General features: G+C 38.3%; 1 protein-coding gene across 27 annotated transcripts in view; it reads left to right on the top strand.

The window, feature by feature from the left end:
* ATP2B2 (ATPase plasma membrane Ca2+ transporting 2) overlaps window positions 1-24,118 on the top strand; it is a 413,900-nt gene that overhangs the window by 286,364 nt on the left and 103,418 nt on the right. For all 27 annotated transcript variants that reach the window (XM_083796485.1, XM_083796487.1, XM_083796480.1 and 24 more), the window contains one exon: window positions 2,605-2,802. In XM_083796485.1, the coding sequence (XP_083652611.1) occupies window positions 2,605-2,802 (198 nt within the window). The remainder of the gene's footprint in view (window positions 1-2,604; window positions 2,803-24,118) is intronic.

Here is a 24,118-nt window from a genome sequence, read left to right as displayed (position 1 = left end):
GACTGGAAAACAATGGTGGACATAGATTCTTTATGTCCAGCCTAGTCCTCAACCTTATGGTGCATAAATTTCAGTATCAGTGGACAATATGTGTGTTAGAGAAGCAGCAGCTCTTTGAGTTCCAGTCTCTCTCTTTCCTTTGCTTTGGAGGCTTCTTATTATGTACATATGAAATACCGTATGTGCTATGATCAGTAGCATAGGACAGGACATGCATACCTTTTGTGGCTTATTGACAATAAAATGCATAATGCAGTTTGCAAAGTGGTAAATTCATTGTAAAAGGCTAGGTAAATGTAATTAGGATTGTTCAAAACTAGGGCAGCTATTTCCTGTGCTGTTTCAGCCGTGGCTTCCCGCGGCTGAGTACCCAGTCATCTGCTTACCTGCTGGAGCTGGCCTGCTGCTGTGCACATATGTTCTGTGTTGGGAAATACTCCTTTTGAAGATGTATTTTTCTTCTGCTTTCCAGTATGCATTTGACGTCTTTCTGCTGCTTGTAGATGCATTATATGAACGTTTCTGCCAGAAATTCCTGCCACTGTCAACGGTGTTGATGCACTTTCCCCTTCATGTATGAAGTCAGTGCGGTATCTGGGGCAGGTTATGTTTTGGGGAACTAGTACAAATTGTGCATGCTATTTTTAGTGAAAACCCTGTTTTGTATTAAAGGGCTTTGCAGCCCTCTGGAAGCTGATCAAATTGGACTTGTTTCATTTCTCCTGAAGGTTTGTCCCTATGTCAGATCCCATCAGTGGTGAGTGACTCCTCTGATCTCCCACCTTTGTTGCCTTAACTTCTCTGATTTACATTGGTTCACAAAAGGGTAACTACCCAAATGGCTCATCATCTGCTATTCACATTTCACAGGGGTAAAGCCTTTAGCCCACATTGGAAGCTGACTGAGAACTCACAGAGGAGCTGAGAAGTCTGACGTGATTGTCTGAATTGCAGAGATGAGCATAGGCACACTTTGTAGTAGCTGCAACCTGTGTTGTAGTCTCACTAAGCAGTAGGTACTGAAAATTAAACTGAGCGAGGCAATAATAACTACAGCATGTCTTTACCTGGGAGGGGAGGATAGTGTTTCGTAGAAGCTGAAGGTGAAATGAAAGTTTGATGAGTTAACCAAGAGCCAGAAACTACACAGCAGTTGTAATTATATACTCGAAGTGAAAGGTGAGTCGGCTGTGGCTGTACTGTGGCAGGATTGATACGTTCAGCAAAGCATCACTTTGGTCTTGAGGAAATGATGCCTGGGCTGGTGCTTTCATCTGGCATGTGTGCACCGTGGTGCTGGGAACGGTAGTGCCAGTCCTCAATGGCTGGGACATAAAGCTGGGTGTCATTAGCATGTTAGGATCCTTGTTTCTTCTGCTTGGTGTCTTGGAGATGCTTGTATGAGGGCTTTCCATTCTTCAGGTACCTGTAGTACAATGTACTTTAGAGGAAGGGAAGGAGTTACCTTGATCTGTGCAAGGAGAGGAGTGATGGGAAGCCTTACAACATGGGATGGTTTCCTCTTGCTCTCTTGCAAGCACCTTTGTAGTGGTCCTCTGAGGTGAACTCTCAGTGGAAATATTTTCATTGTCATCTTAGTGTGAATAAGTGTGAATAATTTTCTGTTGCTGATTGCATTCAAAACCTACAGTTTTGTAAATGTTTTAACAGATGGAAATATTATTTGACAGATACCTGTAACCTCTCTACTTTATTGCAGTTCCTTATGCTGCTGAGAGCAGTATGTAGGCACAGTTATTCTACCTGAACACTTGCAAGTATTTTGTAGCTTTTTTTTTTTTTTTAACAGAAAAGGTGATAGACATGCACGGACTTGATATAATTAAAACACAGGGAAAAAAAAAAAAAGCACCTAAGTGAAAGGTTGGAACTCTTCAGCACAGCTTCATTCACATTCTTACATTGCATCCTTACATTGAAATGCTCTTAACTTGAAGTATCATGCAGAAAACCTACACTTTTATACAGATTTAAGGAACCTTTGTTTCCTTTTTCTTTACACTTATATCCTGTCACTGTGGCTGTACTCTCAGGGACAAAATTTGACACAGTTCACTCCAGCAATTATGTGACAGTACCTATGCAGCAAGAGCAGTTGCTTTGATGGAGAACATGACATGCTTTATTGAGTTTTACTTTGAGGTCATTAACCTGAGGTCTGAACAAAGATATGCTGCTTCTGATATTACCAAAAGCTGCCAACAGCTATTCCAGCCGCATCCCAAATAGATCATAAAGTCCAAATAAATTACGTTTTCAGAAGTCATTGCTTACATGTATATATGTTTGTATGTATATATATATATAGATCTTATTAAAGTAAGCCTAGTAATTCACAGACTGGTTTAGGAATAAAAGTGGCAGGAATTAGTGCTAAACAAAGTCCTTAAGGATACCGTTCAGAAAGTAAGGGCAAGTCATCTTGCAAAAGCAAAATATAAATGAAAAATCTGCCTGTTTGTTAATATGCCATGGTTGGTACAGCTTGTAGTTGTACTTGAAGAAATAATTTATAGAAAAGCAGATATAAATGGTTATTTTCTATTTCCCTGCATTTTTAATTTTTAATTTTTTAATTTACAGGATTAGCTGGCACTGCTGCAGATCTAGAAAAAAGAAAGCTTATTTTTGGGAAAAACTTCATTCCCCCAAAGAAGCCAAAAACATTCTTACAGCTAGTCTGGGAAGCGCTGCAGGACGTGACTCTTATAATCTTGGAAATTGCAGCCATCATATCTTTGGGGCTCTCATTTTACCAGCCACCTGGAGAAGGCAATGAAGGTAAAAAGAAACTCTTTATTGAAGTCGTTTGCATAGATTTAAGTGAAAATGGTCCTATATCTCAAATTAATTCCATCCCTACCCTCCGGAAGGTCACCAACAGGAAATTTCCATTTCATTTGTTCCTATTACCACTACATCTGGTAGTGATGTATTATTTGCATGCTTGACATTTCTTTATGCAAACGGTTGACCTTTGTGACGTGTGCTGAGTTAAAATCATAATATTCTTATAAAACTTGAGTATTTGTTTTCACATTTGAGCTTGTGGTTGGTGTTTATTAATCTTAGATTATTGTTTAGCGTGTTATAGAAGAGAAATATGTGAATGCTTATGTAACTGATGTAGCCTATATACATAAACATGGGCAGGTCTTCAGCTGGGTTATACCAGCTGAAGACTTGAACTTACTGAAATTCACTCATTTGAGTATTTTTAGTGACATAGCTAAAGGCCAGTGAGCCTAGCTGGACAGAGAGTAATAGAAGCTAGGTCATGTTACTTCTAAGCTATAAACTGCAGGATCCTTCTGCGGTATCTGTAGAAGGATTTAAGCCCCCCCCCCCCCCCCCCCCCCCTTTGAAAGTACTCTTGAATTCACATGCTTAAAATATTCGTTCCTCTGCATAAATGCAAGATTTCCATTTCTGGCAACCGATCCAGATTTTTTCTTTCCTGTTCTCTCATAGACTTATAAAGCTGGATAAAACATGCTGTGTGAAATGACGTGAATAGCTTGGCAAACGTATGAAGAATGTCTTCCTCTAAATATAACCTTGAAATGCTTTTTACATTTTCTTCAGTTTCCTTTGGCTACTTTCCTTGAAGACCCTTCCTTTTTCCTTTTCCATTCACGAGCAAAATGAGCACGTAGCTATGCGTAGCTCTTGTAGCATATTTATGATTCTTTAATCATTTCTATGTAATCAGGAATCTTTTGTTGCTTTCTCACTGAACATTGAATATGTTGTTATCAATTTCAGCAGGTCTCTGATGTAGGCATGAGAAGGGAAAGAAGTAATTTATTTTTTTAACCGAAGAAAACATTTATTTTCATTACCTCATACCTGGGCATAGTAGGATACCTTGGGGACATTGTAAACCATGAAAAATGGTTTACAGAATTAAGATTTCAATTCTGCAGACTTTTTTTCTTAGGCACAAATGTGCAGACTACCCTCTTATTTATAAATTTACTTTGTGGGAAATTTTTTTTGAAAATATTTTAAAAGTAAGATTGTTACGAGGTTTTAGGAAGAGGGGAGTTGTGTCATCAGACCATGATTTTTATTATTACTTTTATTATTATTATTATTGATATTGTATTTAAAACGTTTCTTTTCCCATGGGAATGTATGACACATCTGAAATTCTGGGACAGTCTGAAAAGCTCAGCAGTACAGCCTGGGAAAATGTGTTTGCGTTTTCCCACAGCACAGTATTTCATTCAGTGGTCTCTGCTTTCCCCACATTTTTAGAACTGTTTTCCTGGAAGATATTTTATTAGTTAATATGATAAGTTGAAGTCTTCCTTAATTTTTTAGAAGAGATGCAATTCGTTTTGAAACCTACTTTAAGTTTTGAAGCTGTAATGGAATTAGTTTCTGTAGTTTAAGTGCAAAATGCTTTTTCCTCTGATGTGTTTGTAGGAGGAATATGGGATAAAATGCACAGATCGAAAAAAAAAAAAAAACCACCAAACAAACAAACAAAAAACATTAGAGTGCCTGAATTGCTTCAGGAAACTTGTCTAGCAGTACAGTGTAATGTATGCGTATGTCAGTGTGCTTTCTTGTGTTAGGCAGCTATAAGATTAAAAGTTTTTCTGTGTGTTGGACTGTTTTCCAATTTTAAACTATATGTGTTGATACATTACCAAAGCGTAAGTCCTCTGACTAGTATAACTGCATTTCCAAATGGCTCTAGCGCAGTTTGGTATTGTCTTTAGAAAAGTAAGTAGGTTATTACTTTCTGAGTTGCATTCACTTTACACCTTTGGAAATGAGGAATATTTCTGTGGTTTTGAAGAACCAGTAGCTACCTTCCTCAACCAACCTCGGACCTAGTAGTGGTAGTAATCTGCTGTTGGTATTACCTGATGATTTTGTTCTCCTGCATTTAAGATGTGAATAAATCTTGGAAAACAATCTTTTTTTTTTTTTTCTGCTATCACAAAATCTTATCTATGTGAATTACTAGATAATAGTGTAGTTTGTTTTTATTGCTTCTCCAGAAGCCAGTTCAGCTCCTGTATTTTTCACTTTTCTTAGTAAGAGTGAAAGTTTCAAGAATTCTGTTCTCCGAAGCTACGCTAGAGTTGTTTTTATGATCTGCTTTGCATTCCCTTTTACCATCTGACAGGCCATTAGGAGCAATTGAGAACTTCTGCATAAATTATTGTCAGCCCTGTGGCAATTACTGCTCTCATTACTGATCCACACAATCAGTTTTCCACTCTTTCAAAAAAGTGCAAAACTGCTGCTGTGTTTCAGTAAATGTATTTTGAGAGAAAATTGCTGGTGCAGATGTAGTCACTGCTCTAATGGTGATTACACAGGGATGTGACTTAGGCAAGCTGAAAATACTTTGTGCCTCGGAACAAAATCCTTCAGTGTCCTGGGTTAACAGATTACAGACTCTGAGCAAACATAATAGCGAGCCTGTGATATGTGAAAGGGATTTAATGAATATATGGGAGCCTGGTTACATGGTGGTTTGTTTGTTTGTCTTTGCTGTGTAGATTAGAGTTAGTCCAGGACCATATTTGAATGTTTGTCTTTCTGTATCAGTATATGGTGAAATAATTTTTGCATACATTTGTTAAAGAAGTGTCAATGCTGTTTTTAAAGCCAGTATATGAACAGAACGGTTGCTTGAGATCAGCTACCCAAACTGTGGTCTCAAACCATCAAATTGCTTGTGGAAATGAAACAACCTCTGGGAAAGGGAGCTCAGACTGGGTGAGAACCCCCATGGAAGTGAGAAATTGCAGTGTTACGGAGCTGAAGGAATCTGCCTTTTTTTTTTTTTTTTTTTTTTTGACCCCCCTCCATGTAGATCTCTTCCCCATAGCCACCTTCATGCAGTCTGCCCTGTGGATTAGCAGTACTGCCCAGCCTTGGTGCATCCCCCATCTTTACTGGTGTTGTGAACTGGTTCTGAGCCTTGAATCCTCTCCCTTGTTACTGTCCTTCAGGCCTTGTTTCACATGTGGCTCCTATTACCCTGTTGCAAAACCCACTGATATCAACACCTGACAGTCATTTACTATTTACATGACTGCAACAAGCTGTTGAAGTTTTCTTCCTTGAATTCTGTTTCCTTATGTGAATTACAAGGGAGGGAAAAAGTAGCCCGAGGGAGATGTTTTGAAGTCCCAGCTGTCAGTGTGAAGCCACAGGCATAACATTTATTGTCTAGCGTACAGTTCTTTGCAATTTAGGTGAGGGAGAAAAAAATTAGAAGTCTTTTTGATTTGAGGTAGTTTTGGTTGAAATTCCCAAGGCAAAACTCTGTATTGAAAGCAAAGCTTTTGTTGCACAATACTGCTCAGCAGAGGTTTGGCTGGGTTAGCCTTCCCGTTACTCATGCAACAAGTTAATGAACAGGAACAAATGCACAAGCAGGGCACGGTACCCTGAAATCTGAACCTCCCAAGTCAGATGCATTAACCTGTGGTGGTGTTGATATGCCGCTGCTTGGAGCCTCAGCTGGGATGCCTGTTGACCTCTTAGTTTTCTTACAGGAGATAATATTTCTGCTGGTTCACCATTCAGGCATTTCCCTATCATTCCTATAACATACCCCATTGCTTGGTCAACAGGAGATTTAAATCAGAAAGGGCACCTGTACGGGTGAGAAGGTACAGCTGTTCTGCAGTGCCTGGGAGGGTGGTTGCTCACCTTCTTTCCATGCTGAGCTGCCCAGTTGTGATGGTCCTCATGGTACAACTGTTCTGCGTGTCCCTAGCACATCTCATACTCCTTATAAGCAGACCTTGAACAAGGACGTGTGCGTGGACCAAAGGGACAGCAAGTCACAGTCAGACATGGAAATGAAAGCGCCAACATGCCCACCGGTGGGGTATTTGCCAAATAGATGTAAATGCATCTACTTGTAGATACCTCTACCGTAGAAGCAAAGATGTTGTTCAGATTAAATATCTATAAAAATAAGTCTTCAAGGGGAAAAAAAAACAACCTGAGCAACTCACCCCCACCTTGTGCAGATCTATTGCTTAAGATCCAAAACACTGTGCTGTTCTCATCTCCTCTCGTGCTACTGCCTGTGAAGACATGAGTCAAAATATGTCTTTTGACATTTCATCACACTGAGCAATTCTGTAGAAATATGTCACAGTGGGAGAGATTTGGAACAGTGATTAGTGCAGGTAACTGCATAAGGATATAAAAAAGTAAACATTTCATATTTACAGGTATATAAATATATATAAGAATATAAAGCAGCTAGCAAGAAACTTCTCTTAGGAGTGAAAGTGCTGAATTGAATACCAGGTGGCGTGAATTTCTATCCAGTTTGTAGTCTATACTGGTGTATACTTTATTTATTTGTTTATTTTAAGACTTCAGCTGATTTGGGTCAATCCAATCCTCTTTGCAAGTTCCCTCCCCTCACTGCAAATTCTGCTGGAGCAGAATGGCTGCAGTAGGCGCTCTGCTGGCTTTCAGCAAGGCTCAACTGCAGGGTCATGTTATAAAGATGTCACCTGTCCCAATTCCCCAGCACTTACAGTAAGTGTTACGGGATTTCTTGTATTTAAAAAACAAACGAACAAAACCAAGTAATAGCACGCAATTAAGACTTTATTCCTTTAAAACATTTCAAAATGCTGTTGTTACAGCCATTATCTTTTCATGGTTCCAACTCTTGTCTTTCCTTACATCAGTTGGTGGTATTATTGCTTCAGCTGTGACACCTAGCCTTCTAAAGGGAATTTTGTTCTAGTGATACACAGCAGACATTCCCTGCATCCAGGAGAAAATAAGAAATACTACCTTTCTGATACAACTCTGAAGTCTTTGTTAAGAATTTTGTTAATTATTCTGTAGTTGTATGTATAATCAGCTGAAGTTTCCCGTCCACCATTGAACTGTTTCCATAAATTAGTTTTCTTTCATTTATTTATTTATTGGTTTATTTTTAACCAAATGTGATGGTTATGTCTACCCCTCCATTATCTGTATTTGTCAGTCAACTAAGGTCCTACACCAGTTTCATACAATCTTCAGGTGTACGTGCAGGGTTTGTCTTCTGCTCTTGTGCGCATTTCTCTGCATAGAGAGAAATTTTCCCTGTGCTGGGGGATGGAACTAGAAATCCCAGCCTGCTATGCCAAATCGGCAGATATCAGATGCATATTAAGAATATGGGACAATGGAGAGGGAGGAAAAGGAAAAAAAAAATTGGCCCTATCACAAGAAATAATGGCTCACAGCTGTATTGCCCTGGGGACAACTCTTAGAGGTTAATTTCTTCAATTTATTGGCATGCAAGAGATGTGTGTTTCCTTTCTGTTTGGAAGGAAGGCAGCGCATCACTTTCCAACCTCCCCACGAGGATGAATGCTGGGGCTTAGAAGATGAACAGGCAGGCTCTGTAATTCAGTCAATGTGGTAGAGGAAGGAAAAAGGCCCTTTCCGTGTTGCCATGTACAACGACACACTTGACCGTGGATTTGACAAAAAAAAATCTTCTATTTTTGTGGGTTTTTAATATGTGATTTGCTTCCCTTTTTTTTTTTTTTTTCCCAACAGCTGTGACAGAGCTGCATTTTTTAGTGTTTTCAGGTAGCTGATATTTGGAATCTCTCTGTCCTTTAGCATCCTTCCCTTCCCTTCCCTTCCCTTCCCTTCCCTTCCCTTCCCTTCCCTTCCCTTCCCTTCCCTTCCCTTCCCTTCCCTTCCCTTCCCTTCCCTTCCCTTCCCTTCCCTTCCCTTCCCTTCCCTTCCCTTCCCTTCCCTTCCCTTCCCTTCCCTTCCCTTCCCTTCCCTTCCCTTCCCTTCCCTTCCCTTCCCTTCCCTTCCCTTCCCTTCCCTTCCCTTCCCTTCCCTTCCCTTCCCTTCCCTTCCCTTCCCTTCCCTTCCCTTCCCTTCCCTTCCCTTCCCTTCCCTTCCCTTCCCTTCCCTTCCCTTCCCTTCCCTTCCCTTCCCTTCCCTTCCCTTCCCTTCCCTTCCCTTCCCCTGCTCTCACAGAAATGTTTTTCTTCATTAGAATTATTGCTCAGATCACAAACTTTTCCTATTTCCTTTCTACAAAGCAATGCCTTAGTAGGTTCTTTGGTTTTTCCTCTGGGGATTCTATAAATTTTACATTCTTTCTGATGAAATCAACTTATTCTTAAATTGTATAAGTCCAAAATGCCTGTTGGGGAAACCTTGAAATATGTTTCTGTGTATGCAGACACATACTGGCTCAGAAGAAACACACAGGTGTCATTTGGACAGGAAGCAAACATTGGATATAAACTGAATAGCAGGATTAGCTCTGCAGGAGCACTACCAGCTCATCTGCTGTTGGGAATGGTACTCAGTAGTGTCAAATTCTGCGGTAGAATACAACCAGTTCCTGCCAAATGTGAACATGTTGGTTTTATTGTTTTTATTAATGTTGATCATTTGCATTGCCTTAGTATTAGAAATGAGCAGTAGAAAATCTATGTATGGCTCAAGGTGTTATTTGAACAAGAAATACCTGTGTTTCCCCTTTGCTCAAATGATCCTAGGAGACAAGCAGTTTTTTCAAAAAAGTTAAAGTAATAGCAGTGATTATTGAGGAACTTTAACCAAATTTAATTAAACTTAATTAAAAGTAACCTCAGATAAATAACCACATGAAAATCCCGAGTCATCCTCTTAAGGAGATGTTCAGTTCATTTACTTCCTAGTGAGACATAATGAGTGTAATTTAATATAAACTGAAGTTTTAATGCAACATTTATCAGTTTTTACTTGTCTTTACCTATATAGTCCATGTTTGGGGATTCATCATGCATTTTCCTTAACCTTTGAATTCAGTAGGCCTTGCATGGCTAATGAAGCGTGCGTTATCTTTCTATCTATATATCCTTCTATTTTAAGTCCTTTGCTATACTTACATACTGAGAAATGCTCAGGGCCAATGCAAGATCCAAGGACATAAAGGTTTCCAGAGGAAGATGTTTCCTATATCTTCCAGTCTCTAAAAATCTGTCTTCCTGGATTTCAAAAGTATGAATTTAGTATATTTGATTGATAAGTGAATGAATCAGCTGAATAAAGTTAATTATATATTTTTGTGGCAACTTTAAATCTCTTTCCAAAAAAAAATAAACTACAAAAAAAAACCAACACATTTTACATGTGATAGCATAGAGTACATTAAAATGCATAAATGCAGGTGGCATAAAAATCCAGTTTGTAAGGCTAATGTTAACATTATTTTACAAATTTCCTAAAATCACAGCAGTACATAACAGTAAGCAACTTTGTCTTTTGCCAGCCTGCCAACTATGAAGCCCACTTAAGATCTAAGCTGATTCCACAACCAGCGTGCACTTTGTATTAAAAAAAAAAGAAAAAATATCATCAGGCAATGTTTTTGTACACTGAAAATGCATTATCTCTTTAAGTTCTTTCCATAAAGCAAGATGTGATGTAGAAAATTTGAAGCCTTTTTAAAGTAAATGAGCTAAATTTCATTCATTTTAGTACTGTGCAGTAATTTGAATCTTGGTTTGCAACCCTACTTCATGAACTATGTCAGTACAAACAAATAAAAACCCAGCATCCCCAAATAATTACTTAAAATATTTAAATATTTCCAGAATTTTGTTGCAGCTGCTGAATACAACAACAATTAGCAAACATCTTCAAATCTCTTGTATATCTCAAAAGGTCAAGGGAACAGCTGAACTGTCTTCTAATCCTCGCTGTCAGTGTCAACTAATCACCCATTGGCACAGCGGGGAAATCTGGCAGCCGTTTCAGTATCCTTTATCTGTGCTATTTGCAGGCTGTAAGCATTCGTTTTAATTTTTAAGGATTGTCAACCATTTGTATAGTACAACGTAATCTTGTACCAAACCAGGTATAGTTCTTCAGAGTGTTTTAGTTGTAAATTAATTTCACCGTAGTACTTAATTAGAACAGATTTGGACCCCTCCCCTGCCCCCATTCGTCTCAGCATTCAAATGACTGTTTTTGCTATAAAAACCTAATGTATGTATATTTTTCTGTAAGTGTTACATAATCTCCTTCAGACACTGTAGAATACCGAATCAATGGAAAAACAGGTCGAATGATGGGGATATAAGGGCAGTACAGCCTTAAAAGCTGATATATCCTAATAGGAATCCTTGCCATCATTGCTACTAAATAAGTAACACTGCCCCAGCTGTCAGTGCACTGGAGGTTTTAATTGTGATGTCCAAGGAAGGAAACTGAAAAGGTGAGGCAGTAGAAGTGCAGGTATTAAGAAATAGCGTTTTTATATAAACTAGATGAAATTCAAAGTATAGATTAATGTCAGAGGCACCAAAACAACTTCTGAGTAATGTTGTTGCAGACACTCGCATACTTTTATCGCTCTTTATAAAAATTAAACCAGGAGATTCCAGGAGGATTTTTAAAGATGTCCAACCCATCTGACAGTACAAGTGATGAAGCAGTTGGCATCCTGGAAAACAGGAGAAACACAGAGGTATTTGCACTCCTTACAAACAGCTTGTTCTGACAGCACCCCCCCATTTAACCTTCTTCCTCCCAAAGCTAGGAAGAGGTGAAGCAGCATATGGCTTCTAATGACATTATCCCAGCCTGTTTTTTTTTATTATTATTATTTATATATATATTTTAAATTCAACACAAGCAATAAATATCCAGGAACAGAAAACAGAGAAGGTTGAAGCATCCAGCTATTATATGTGGGTCCAAGCTCTTGTGCACAAATCATCTTGCTGTCTTCCACTACTTGTAAAAGGCTTTTGTGAAGTAAAAGTCATGCCCATTTAAGTTGTCATTAGGTCATTACAGTATTTCATGTCTGAAAAATTGGTGCTTTTAGGCTGTTTTCTGTATTCAAAAGATAGGGCAGATTCAGGATTAGGTCTCCAAAATATATGAATTTGAGAATCCTGGGTAATAAGGGGTCACAGAGGGGTAATAAGGGGTCATAGAGAGCATCATGCGAGGATGGTTTGGTGGCTTGTTTGTAGAAGTTTGCCAGGAAGAGCCTGGCTCCAGTCGATGCTCAGCTTTAGCTGCGAGGCCCCTCAGGAGGCAAACTGAGCCCACTGGGACTCCCTAGGCTCAACAAGTGCCATCTGGGGAGGGCAGCAACCTGTGTCTGTGTCCGCTGCCTTGTGCCGGGAGAGTAACAGGCCTGGCTAAAGTGGGGTGTTCCTGCCACCATGTGCCAACTGGCTCTGGGGGTGCCGGGGGCCGCACTGTTTTGGCCGGCCCTGTGGGATCGTGCAGAAGTGCTGAGGACAGGGATGCAGGGGGCGGCTGAGCACCATCCCCCACAGCCAGCAAGCTAGGAGGGCTGCGACTGAAACAGAGGGCATGCGTTGTCGGTCTGTCTTCGTCCTGTGCAGAGCAACAAAGCTGTATTTACTTTTTCCTCCCCAGAACTCCCTATATAAGGAGTGCTGTGCGGAGAAGAGTGCTGGGTATTATAAATCAGGGAGTGCTCCAGTCTCTGTTCCCTGGTTAAGCCGAAGCCTGATGAAAGCATCCAAAGACAAACAAGAAGAGGCAGAATATGAGAAAACCTATTTGAAGGGATCTCTGAGGTCATTTAGTCTGTCCCTGTACTCAAAAGCACTATCAACAATACTTAAGCCATTCTTGACAGAAATTTATCATACTTATTTCTCCAAGTTTCCAGTAATGGAAATTCTGTGTCTTTCCGAGATAATTTATTTAAGCATCCATGCAGTGAGACAGTTACTCCTGGTGAATAGCCTAGATGTCTCTTATAAGAATTTAAACACATTGCCTTCTTGTTATATCTTACATGGGTATGAAAAACAGTTTATCATACTATATTTTCAGCCATATTTTAACCGCTTGAAGACGATTATAAATACCAATGCATTCATGGGAACTTAGCTTTTTCAGTAGAAGTTTAAAATTTAAACATTAATAATACAGAGGAATACTGTTAATAGACTGAACTTGACAAAGGGAGCCACAATTCTCTTGAAGTAATTTATCTGGTGATTAAAAAAACAAACAGAATTTTCCTAAAACAAAGACAAGCCAAAAGCTCTGAAAACATCTCTATTGCAAAAAGTTAACACTAATAGCTTATAAAATAAAACAGTATGACGTACAGCAATACTGATTGGTCTCTTATTCAATTGTGAATTCAGAAATCAGCTCTAAATCAGCAGTTTTAGCATCTCAACTACGTTTCAAATTCCCCAAAACATCTATTTATTATGTGTCCATTTTTTTAATTGAAAGTGTTTTTGGATCAGGTGATAGGATTGTTTCTATAGTTTCAAAGGAGGGTGCTGTTTGCCCACTAGTCTGCATGAATTCAAATAAATTGTGTGAAAAACTAAAGCCTGCATGGAAAACAGTGTTTACCAGAGATGATTGGAAAACAAAACAAAACCAGGTATAATCTTTTAAACACCGAGACTGTTGTGACAAGGCAGATATACAGCACTTTTGCTGCTTCTGTTTTTCCAGAGAAACCGGTAAAAACAAAGCAGGCCATTCAGACAAAATATTTAAAAATCATCACCAAGTATATGCACGTGCACGTGTAGTAAGGCATTAAATTGGCATGGTGGGCAAATAATTTTAAAATCTCTCAACTTCAAATCTACATAGATGCACCTGACTTTTTGGAAATCTTTCTCAGGCACAGAGCAGGTCGAGCTGAGCCCTGCAGCCATGGTTGGGTAAGCACAGGCAGTGAACGAAGGATTGAATGAAGTCTACTTTAACTTTTTAGTTTGAATCCCCAGCATACTTTAGAAATCACATCTCCTGTTTGTCCCCAGGTAACATGCTTTGATTCACATTGCAGAGTACTTCTGGGGAGTGCACAGACTGGAAGTGCAACTTGGGATGAAACTAAACTGGAGAAAAAATGTGGTCCAGAAACATGTTTCCTTAGCACCTACGTTTGCACTGTAAATCGACTTTTACATGGGCACACTATTTACTGGTGTTGATAGAACTTTTTAATGGTGCAAGACATTATGATATAAAGTTTAATCTTTTACTAACATGAATTTTCACCTCTTAGAGCTTTATAGTACAAAGTAAAGAAGACGAGGGATTTAATACAAGTAATAAACACTTCAGTTTATGAGCTGATTTTGTGGCTGAGGTCTATAAATCTCCTTTATCTTTCTCAACCCGGCTCTCTTGTTCCTATGAATATGACCATTGAGTGGAGTCACAGCACTGGAAGAGGCTGAGGTGTTTCAAGAACTGGGTCTAAGGCACATTGGCATAGCCTAACAAAAAAGAGCGTTGATTTAATTTTCTGATTTTGCAGTATCTTAGCTGTGCTGGGTTGCTTAAGCCTACTCAGTTGCAAATTTTCTTAATCAGTGGCTTTCAAGCTGTGGTCTGCATACCTCTGAGAATCCATGAATTACTTTGAAGGGGTCTAATAAAAATCAGTAACCTATTCTTAGTAACCTTACACTCTCTCTGCAGGGCTTGTAGGTTATAAAAAGTTGACAATTACTCTTTAAGTGTTCCAGATGTATGAAGAAGCGCATCAGTCAGCAATTGCATATTCAGGTTGTGCTCCCATTTGATTTTGTTTAGCAGCCCTGATGAAATGTCTGTCAGGTTTTCCAGGGAAAGTCAACTCTTTTCAATACAGTCTTGCAACTTTTTGGTAGCATTTCTGTGAAATACAGTCTTTTTCTAAAAATGTCTTGGTTAGAATGTCTAATTTTAAAGCAAAAAAAAAGAGGGGGGGGGGGCAATATTTTTGGAAGTACATTTTGTCTGTATTAGAGTGCAACCAGAGGATGATGGAACGGTACAAACATTCATTACTCAGGCAGAAACCACCCTAAAAACTTTCTTTAACGATTTGCTATTCTGATTGCTCTGCTTCAGACAGAAAGAGCATGGACTTTGTTTATAAGGATTAAGCAGAAGTGTAAGCAAGAAAGCTCCAATCTGGTTATGTATTTGGAAATATATATAGTTTTTGATTTGTATTAATTTTTAAACTTTTTCTCAGGTTTATACTTGGGGAAATGTTGATTTAAAGTCAAGAGCCTTGATGATAGCGAGTTTTGCAGTTAAGCATTTGTTTATTTTCATGGGCTTTTGTGTTTTTGTGTGCTTTCAGTGATCTGTTCTGGGAGTGGTAGCTGAGGAAGTGTTCAAATCCTCCTCTCCAACCAGCCATACTTAGGAAGTACTGGAGATCTTCAGGGATTGCTACATGACAAATGGGAGCATTCCTCCTGTTTCTAGAACCTAACTTAAATGACCACAGCTTTATCTTTCTGACCTGTTTGTACAAAGAAAGCCTAGATAGCTCTAACTCCAAACGTACTTTATTTTCTTGAGATTATAAATCTTTTTTCTTCAGTAGCGTGTTCAGGCCCTATGTGGGCAATGTGTGTTTAATAAGGCTGTCCTAAGATAAATTTTTCCCAGTAGTTGCAGCGTTTCCTGTGAGTGATTTTATTTTTTATTTTTTTTTTAATGCAAGGGTAGAATTCTAAATCCAACTTCTTTAACTGTATCTGAGTGAAAAATGTCAGTATGTGGACAGCCATTTCACTGCTAGTATCAAGCTAACAGAATTTCTAATTTCTTCCTATCAGTTTTATTCATAATGTGCTGTTTGCATTGGCATGGTAGCCTTTTCTAAGTTTGGTCTTAGGATATATGATCATGAAAAAAAGGCCTTCCTTTCCCTCATCATTTTATTCTGAGTTCTCCAGTGACGTTCATATTAGCATTCCAGTAGTCGTTCAAAACCCATGCAGTTCCCTGAGATCATAGTCTCCTAAATTATTAATCCAAATTAGTACATATATCTTTCAAATTGAGTTTGTCTTTTACATTCAGTTTTCTCATAGTTCTGACACTTGAATAACATCATCTGAGGCGAATCCCTTAATTGTGCTCCGTGTTCTTTATTACTATAAATTGTTTTGCCCTGTTGTTGATGCCATCTAAACTTAAGCACTTTTCTGTTACAGTCAAATCAGTTGAGAGCTATCTCCAGAAACCCTTAATCTAGGGTTTGCTGGCCACTAAACAAAACTTCAGTGCAAATTATTGGTACATATTTTTATTCTGCATTGCAACTGAACCAACATCTTCCATTTTTCTCAGTGTTTTTCAGTAGAAAAAAGTCTAAATTGAATGAGCAAGCATGCTTAAGGTTAAGACCATGCACACCTACACTACATTCTTGGAATAGTGACTTAAATTTTTCATAACTGCATTTTTATACACCCAGGATGAATGCAAAGAAACTTTCAATCTTAACCAGAAATTTAATTGAGGACATTGATATTTGTTCTGAAATGAAATGTTACAGCAAAAGATTTTTATTTGATAAATGTATTTTTTTTTTTCTTTTTTTTACATTTGAATTAAGTATTTCCAGTCACTCTGTAGACACAGGTAAATAATAATAAGTATGTATTTCTTTACGGAATGGTTATAGATTATACTAACAAATTTTTGCTAGCTTTTTTTTTTTTTTTTAACAGATTTTTGTAAGCTACTAAGCTTTTTGTAAGCTATATCTTTACTAGAAATGCTTGTTGTTACATTATCCCAGCACAGCCTTCCTAGGGTAGACAAGCCATATTCCAATTCCATAACTCTATGGAATATGTTATCCTTACTGGAAACCTTAGACTCTGACTAATGGTCTTTAGTTCTCTGCATTAACATCTAAATAATTAATTACTTGCAAAATTTAAGAGAAGTCTGATTATTTAATTTCATTATTTTGTTTTCTAAAAAGATTTTACTCATATATTTAGCAATTCTTGTGAAACTGTTTATGATTGTTTATTATTGTGGGAGAAGTATTTTTGATAAGGTGTGAAAACACTTGTTTTGCAAATTTGTACTGGATCACACAACAAACATGTTTACTGTAAAGATAATTAGTGAACAGAACTGCTCCTTTGTAAGTATTGAGATGAGAATATATTGAATTGGTTGTTTTGTGATATGCTATCCTTTTTTCTTTTTTTTTTTTTAAACATATTCTAAAATGCTTACAAGTGGTGTGCTTCAAGATTATTCAAGGTTACATTAAAATTTTATTTAGTAGGTTTTGCCTTTTCTGAAGCTTTCTGATTACACGCTTCTTGATTCTCAGCTTCTGGTTGGGCATAGAGTCGGTGTCTCTGTCTTTCTGACTCTTCCCTCTACTTTCTTTGGACCCATGCTTTTTTTTAATGACATAGAACTTGTGAGGTTCTACTCATACGGTAGTCTGGAGATGTCCTCCCCCCCCCTTTTTTCTTAATTGGTAAATTAACATTTTATTGCAATGTGAAGATCTGGAAATACTGTAAATGGTGTCTCTGTAAGAAGCAATTAGAAAGAAAACAGTTTCATACCCAGTTTTCAGAGTCAGCGAGGAAAGCCCAATTTAAATATTGCTCTCTGCCCAAGAACTGGTAAGTCTAAAAGAAGTGTGGAAATAATACTACGTGCACCATGGATTCAGGAGGAAAAAAGTCGAAAAAAAAAAGTAGGAAAATAAAAGCAGAAAAAAAGATAAAGATGGGATGAAGTGGTACATCAGTTTTCTGGAGCCAAGCATTTGTCCAAGGAGTGCTTTCATTCTGTTTTTGTTCAACTGCATCAAAACTGTCCTACCCTATTCACAAAGTATGCTTAGGGAGCAGCTTTGTTATGGGTTGTCAGTGATATTGATGAATGACACGAGCTTTAGACTTGGGCTGGCTTCAGTAACAACACATTATGAACTTACAAAGTGCAGAATGTGCACTTTGTGTCACATGGGACCTGCAAATTAAATAATTATTTCATAATGTAAAGTGACCTACATCTGTTTTCTACAAATCTGTGTTGAACTGCAAAAAATTAAGTCCCATAGATACCTTCCCTTCATTAGAGATGTGTAGATCATCGACAAAACTGGGTTGCTTTTAGAAATTGCTCATTAGATAGATTTGCGGGTTGCCAAATACTGCTTAACTCTCAACTGGGGACATGAGGTAATGAGATTTAGAACTTTGGGATGAAATATGAAATCTTCTCACATATTTTCCAGGGAGAAGTTCTCTGAAAGAATTAATTCCATAAGTAAAACTCCACTAGGATATGACCTTATAAGCATTGTTGAGTAACTGCATTTGAACTCGTATTAATAATCACAGAGAGCAACTTTCTTGGTCTGAGTCTTACATTTGAAAACCATGTTTTACCCGTTGAATATGTGACCACATTTTCCAGATGCTTTTGGCTCTGAGCAACGTACAGTAAAACACTAGCAATCAGATGTCAAGGTTTTACCGTGCAACTCTTGAGAACAGGACTTGTGATTCAAATTCCTGCATTGGCAACACAGGGAAACAGAACTAAATATAAATATTTAAGAAATTAATATAAATTAATATTTATTAATATTTAAGAAATAGTTTGGCGATCCTGTTCCCTTCCACTGCCTTTGTTGGAGTTAGGACACCATCCCTTCGACAGGTATTTACAAAATACATCGCTTTTGTGCTAGTCAGAGGAATCTTGCTCGACGTACTGCACCTGTTAAAGCTGAGTGATTAAGGGATAAAGTTGGGTTGATTGAAATTAATGTTCATCTGCTTGCAAATGTTTGTGATCAGGCTGAGGAATGTCTATGCATTCAGGGGTTTCAGATTTATTTTTTTTTTCTTGCATGAATACGTTGAAAATGTGTAAATATTTAATATTGATCTCTGAAGTTGATGCTTATATAACTAACCTACAGGGACATTTTTCTTTCTTTTTTTGCCTTGCTGAAATCCTTATATAACTAACTGAAGTATCACGAAGAGAAGAATTCTAATATTGTTTTCAAATAAGCATCCCAAAATCACTTTTAGTGAATATACAAGCACCTTAAACCTGAAATGCATGTATCAGATATTTATAAAAATAAATCTGATGTTACTCCATCCCTTCTGCTTGGCTGGTCACAGAAGAGCATGTGTTTCTGGAGAACACAGCCCGACAAGTAACCAGAAGATGTTTTTCATGGTTGAATAAGTCCTTGGAGAGTATGGGAGAGAGAGAGAGAACTTCTTTCATTTTTGAAGCTCTAGTAATTTCTGGACCTCTGCTACGAGCTGTGGCTCTGCGGTGCTGCCCTGTGGCCATCCTGCCCTGTGCTGGAAGTGAGGGAGCCCTGGCCATGCTCCCTCATGGAGGGGCTGCGGTCCTTTGGTCCCTGGCCCACTCTTTGGACCAATGTGATGGCAAGTGGTGTAACACAACAAGGAGGTCCTAAAAGGGAATACTACAGGGTCTGTTCCTGCTTAAAAATGTTGTTAAGGAAGGGAGGTTTTGGTATTTGCTGCGTAATTTTTGGTTATCGTTCCTTTTGCCAGCCGTGTTTGATAAAATAAGAAACATCACTTACGCTGTTAATAACAAGCCCAATGCTATTAATGAAGAAAGCTGTAACTTACAGCTGCTCAGGTTGCTTTAATAACATCAGTGCTGGAGTTTCAGCTAAGGAAAAATGACTTTTACAGGAAGCTATTAAATAAAAAAGTTTTTATCATGGGAACTGTTGTCTTTCTGATGGCAAAACCAGTTTGACTGACTAAAAAAATTACCTCTGGGGGTGGTATGAGATTTTCCTAGGGAATTTAAATGCCACAAGGTATTCTCAGCTTAAAAATAGAAATGTGTAGGTTGAAATGAGTAGCTGAGAGGTATGTGCTGTAGGTTGGGACTTAGCTAGGAATACAGATGTTCACAAATTTAAAAATATACTTTTTCTGATTTAAAAATTACCATGCTCCAGCCTAACACTACTTGGCTTGTAATTATAATTGTTGTCCTATTCAAATTAGCTTTAAGAATCTCCTCATAACTATTAGGAAACTAATTAGAAATTAGAGACTTATTCCTTTCCAAGGTGCACAGTGCTTGCATGCCTCTTTCTGTACTGGCTCTGATTTGGTGTAGATGCTATGAAAAATATGTACGTTGAAACGGGGTCTCTGAACTTAAAGGTATTCCAACAGGAAACAAGCCAAATAAACTGTCAGATGATGCTCTCTGGCTATGAGTGTGGCCTTTTCCTCTTTTTTTCTTTTCCATTCCCCTTTTTCTGGCTGTCACCAAATTCAAATGATTAATAACATTAGCATTTTTTCCCTGCCAGTAACAATGAAGTTCCTTGTTTACTGTCTTTTTTTATATGCTTTAACATGTTCTTGTCTTTAACCCTATCGTTTCTCACCTTTCCCTTTTTACACAAGTGTATTCATTTTTTTTCTATTGTACAGTTCTCTTTTAATATCCTATGCCTTGCTACCCTGATTTTACTTCCTAAAGCCTTATATATAATTAAATACTGCTAATGCAGAATAGGCTTCGCAGGTTAATTTTGAAGTTACTGGTGTTTATGTAAGTGCTTAAAAGGGTACAGCACAGGCAGCATGCTCAGTGTTCCTGGTTCTTGGTTTTTTTTTTAGCCCATAGCTTTTGTGCTCAGGTTGCTTGCAATCTCTGATGAGACTGAAACGCAGGTTGCTGTGACTCCAGATGAACTGACCACGTGTGCTGGTTTGAATTACTTTCCACCCTTTTTCCCGAATGCTCTTTACCCTCAGATTCCGTCTTCCCTTCATCTCCTTTCTATAGAAACCTCTTTCAACAGTCTTTGCTGACCTATTTTTGCTCAAATTTTAAGCTTTTAAAATCCTCTTCTTTTTCCACAAGTTTTTTTGAGAAGTTCCTTTGAGAAGTTTCATGAAGGACGCAGTCATATCGTTCCCCATTTGTACTTCTGAACATCCTTGGGGCTGTGCTGTCAGGTTCTCCCGCTGCCCCGCAGGGGGTTCAGCTCACCTGTACCTTCATTTGCCTGGGGAATAAACTCATCCATTTTATGACTTCATCTGCTTTCTATGCCAAGGGAGTTACAGCCCTTTACATTCTTGACTTGCAGTCAAATCTGCGTAATCGCAGTTTCAAACTGAGTATGCATTTTCCGTCTCATGAGGATGAGTCTTTTGGGAATGCTACATGCATGGCATATGTTCATAGTTATGGCAGAAAATAGCCTCTCATTAAAAACGTGGTTGCTTTTTTTAAATTGAACTTTCTGACAGATATGACCCATGTTAAACATAATTTTAAATGAGTACTTCACAATTCACCGTGTTGCACTAAAACCCGACTACAAATCACATATGCACATTAATACTTTTGTGATGCTTTTCACTCTGTGCCTTTCAATAATGAAATTGCAGGTATGTTTTTCGGTAATATCAGGAGCCAAGTACAATCCTGGGAAAGCATAATAGCAATCTTAGACCTTAAGAAAATTTTTGAGGGTTATATGAGCATCCCTAATTGACATTAGGTGCTTGAAATTATATTTTGTATATTCTACTTAAGCATATTATCATTTCCTCTTTTGTGTGTTATATGCCTTACTTTCCCTATATCTATAAAGTTGTTACTGTATCACTCTGCAAACTACAGAAGGGAGGACGGATAGTAGAAGATGAATAGTTAAAAAGTGTAAGGACTTTTTTGTCCTATGAATACAGACAGTTTGTTCCCGAAAGTTCATATATGTCTGTGGTGTTTTCATGCTGGTGCATGCCCTGCCACACTGCTCTCTCACTCCCCATCCTCAGAACAACAGGGAAAGGAAAGTGTGATGAAGAACAATCACATGGGTTGAGATAAGGACAGGGAGACTGCTCCACCAGTTACTGTCGTGGGCAAAACAGACTCAGCATGAGGGTTATTAATGTAATTTATTATCTATTGCTGACAGACAAGAGCAATGAGAATCAAAAGCAAATTAAAACAACCTTCCCTCATCCACTCTCTTCTGCTCCCCCCCAGTGGCACAGGGAACAGTGAATCGGGCTGGGATCAGTCCCTAACGCTTTCTCTGCACCGCTCCTTCTCGGTCTCTCTTTGCCCCTGCTCCACGTGGGGTCCCTCTCACGGGATGCCGTCTTTCCTGAGCTGGTCCTGTGTGGGCTGCCCACAGGTAGCAGCTCTTCAAGAACTGCTCCCACCCCTGCAGCTGCCTGCTACCAACACCTTGCCACATAAGCTTCATATAAAGTCATTTTAGAATTTCTAGATTTTTTTTTTCAGGATATAATTGCAGAAGAGAGATTTTTTTCCTTTAGTGTATGAGAAAGAATTTTAAAAATATAAACCAATAGAGATGCAAGTTTCCATTTTTTTTTCCTCTGTTAAAAGGGAACACTTCTAAAATAATTTTGAAGCAAGAACACAGCATAGGTTAATAAAATGTCATTAAAGGTTAAAGGTCGTCTCTTGAAGGGCAGGTTGCATTTTTTTAAATCCTGCTTGTCTGTAAATCTCTATTAAAAAGTCTGTTCAGCAACCCTATCTGTAAGTATTGTGTACTTCCTTTACTTGAAGTGGCTACAGTTTATTCTTACAGTAAGAAAGAATGGTGTGCACATTTGGCATTAATTTATCAAGCACGTTCATCCTGTTTCATTTGTGGGACTGCAAAACATGAAGACAAGGTGAGGGAACTTGTGGAGCAGACAGGAACACTCACGCATTCATGGTGCTTAGAAGAGGGCACGGTCAGCCAGCCCGCAGGCTGGGCATCAGCGGGTCAAGGAGTGAGATCCCCACTTGTGTATTATCAGCCTCTTTGTGGTCTTTAAAATTGTGTTCCTGAGTCCTGATCCTCTGAGCAAAAAGTAATCGATTCATGTCTCTCATACCTTGGCTCACTATTATAATCTTGGGTCATGTTGAATAAAAACAGAGTGAGCTGTCTGCTACCTGTCACCTCTATGGGTGAATTCACTTAGCGTGTCAGATAAACTGGATCAATGGATCACTAAGAAGCAATGCTTCTTTATAGTTTATTTATAGAAGCTAAACTGCATCTCAACCAAGGAGCGTTCTGAAATCCGTAAAGCAACTCACAAACTCTTGCATCCATCTAAAAGACTAACTTTTTTTTTTGACCATGCCTGTCAATTTAATTACTCCTGGGTCTCGCTCCAAGAATTCCCCCCTTCCCTCCACAGACCTTTCCTCCATCTGAATTTACTATCGTCTGGCTGAGCAGAAAATAAATGAAGCATTTTTGAACTTTCAAGATTTCCAAAAGGTTTTGGAGAATTTTCTCAGCATTGTAAAAGCTAGAATCATGAATCATCTTTCAGTGCTAAAGCTTGTCAAATTCAGGGATGCTTTCCAAGAACTTGGTTTAAGTTCAGTGTTTTCTCCACATTTCCTTTCTTACAAACATTTTTCAGCCGCAATACAAAGAGAGAAACATGTTCTTTGCTTGTGCATAATCTATGAGACAGGTAAACACAATTCCTTTCATCTTAATGATATAATCTTGTATTATTTACATTCTATATTAGACTACCTTTCCTGGTTATATGAACATACTGGGAATGGTATTATTTATATCAATGTAGAAATCAGTTCTGATAACACCTACACGAGATAAATTTCATTACTTAAGTCAAAGTATATTTTTATTTTATGCCTGTGTGTCAGAATGTTTTTTTCTTCTTTTTTTTTCCTTTTATTTTTTTTTTCTCAGAAATATTATTCTCCAAGCTATTCAAGTTACAATGTGTTAATATAGGGTTTGAGTGCACTGACTAATAGGGGTTTTGTTTCTCTGACACATCTAAAAGGCGGTAATAAGACCTATTGGTTCTGTGGAAAAATGGCAAGGACTTGTAAAAGACTTGCAAAAACTGGCAGCTTTCTGCTGTAGCGACAGGGTATTCTGCTCTTCCAATAACAGAATAAGTTTATGTGTGTCCAGAGACAGAATGGGTTCCTTGTAGTGATGGACAAAGCACAGTTTATGTCTTTCAAACAGGTGATTTTAAAAATTTAAGTATTACATAATTCTTGTTCTAGTAGAAAAGAGCATGTTATAAATTATAAATAATCTTTATGCAGAAATCAAAGACAATTTTCAGTGAAAGCACAGGGGAGGGCATGCTATAGATTAAAGTAAATATTACCCCGTAGAATTGCCCCAGAGCTGAGTTGCTCCTTGTCACCCTTAGGGGTGGACTGGCCTGTTACTGTTGTCAGCTAACCTGGCCATGCGATCACCCACCTTATT

The sequence above is a fragment of the Anser anser genome (genome assembly GCF_964211835.1).
Source record: "Anser anser genome assembly, chromosome: 12".
Lineage (NCBI taxonomy): Eukaryota > Metazoa > Chordata > Aves > Anseriformes > Anatidae > Anser > Anser anser.
The sequence above is the reverse complement of the archived record's forward strand: the minus strand, read 5'-3'. Positions and strand labels throughout refer to the sequence as shown.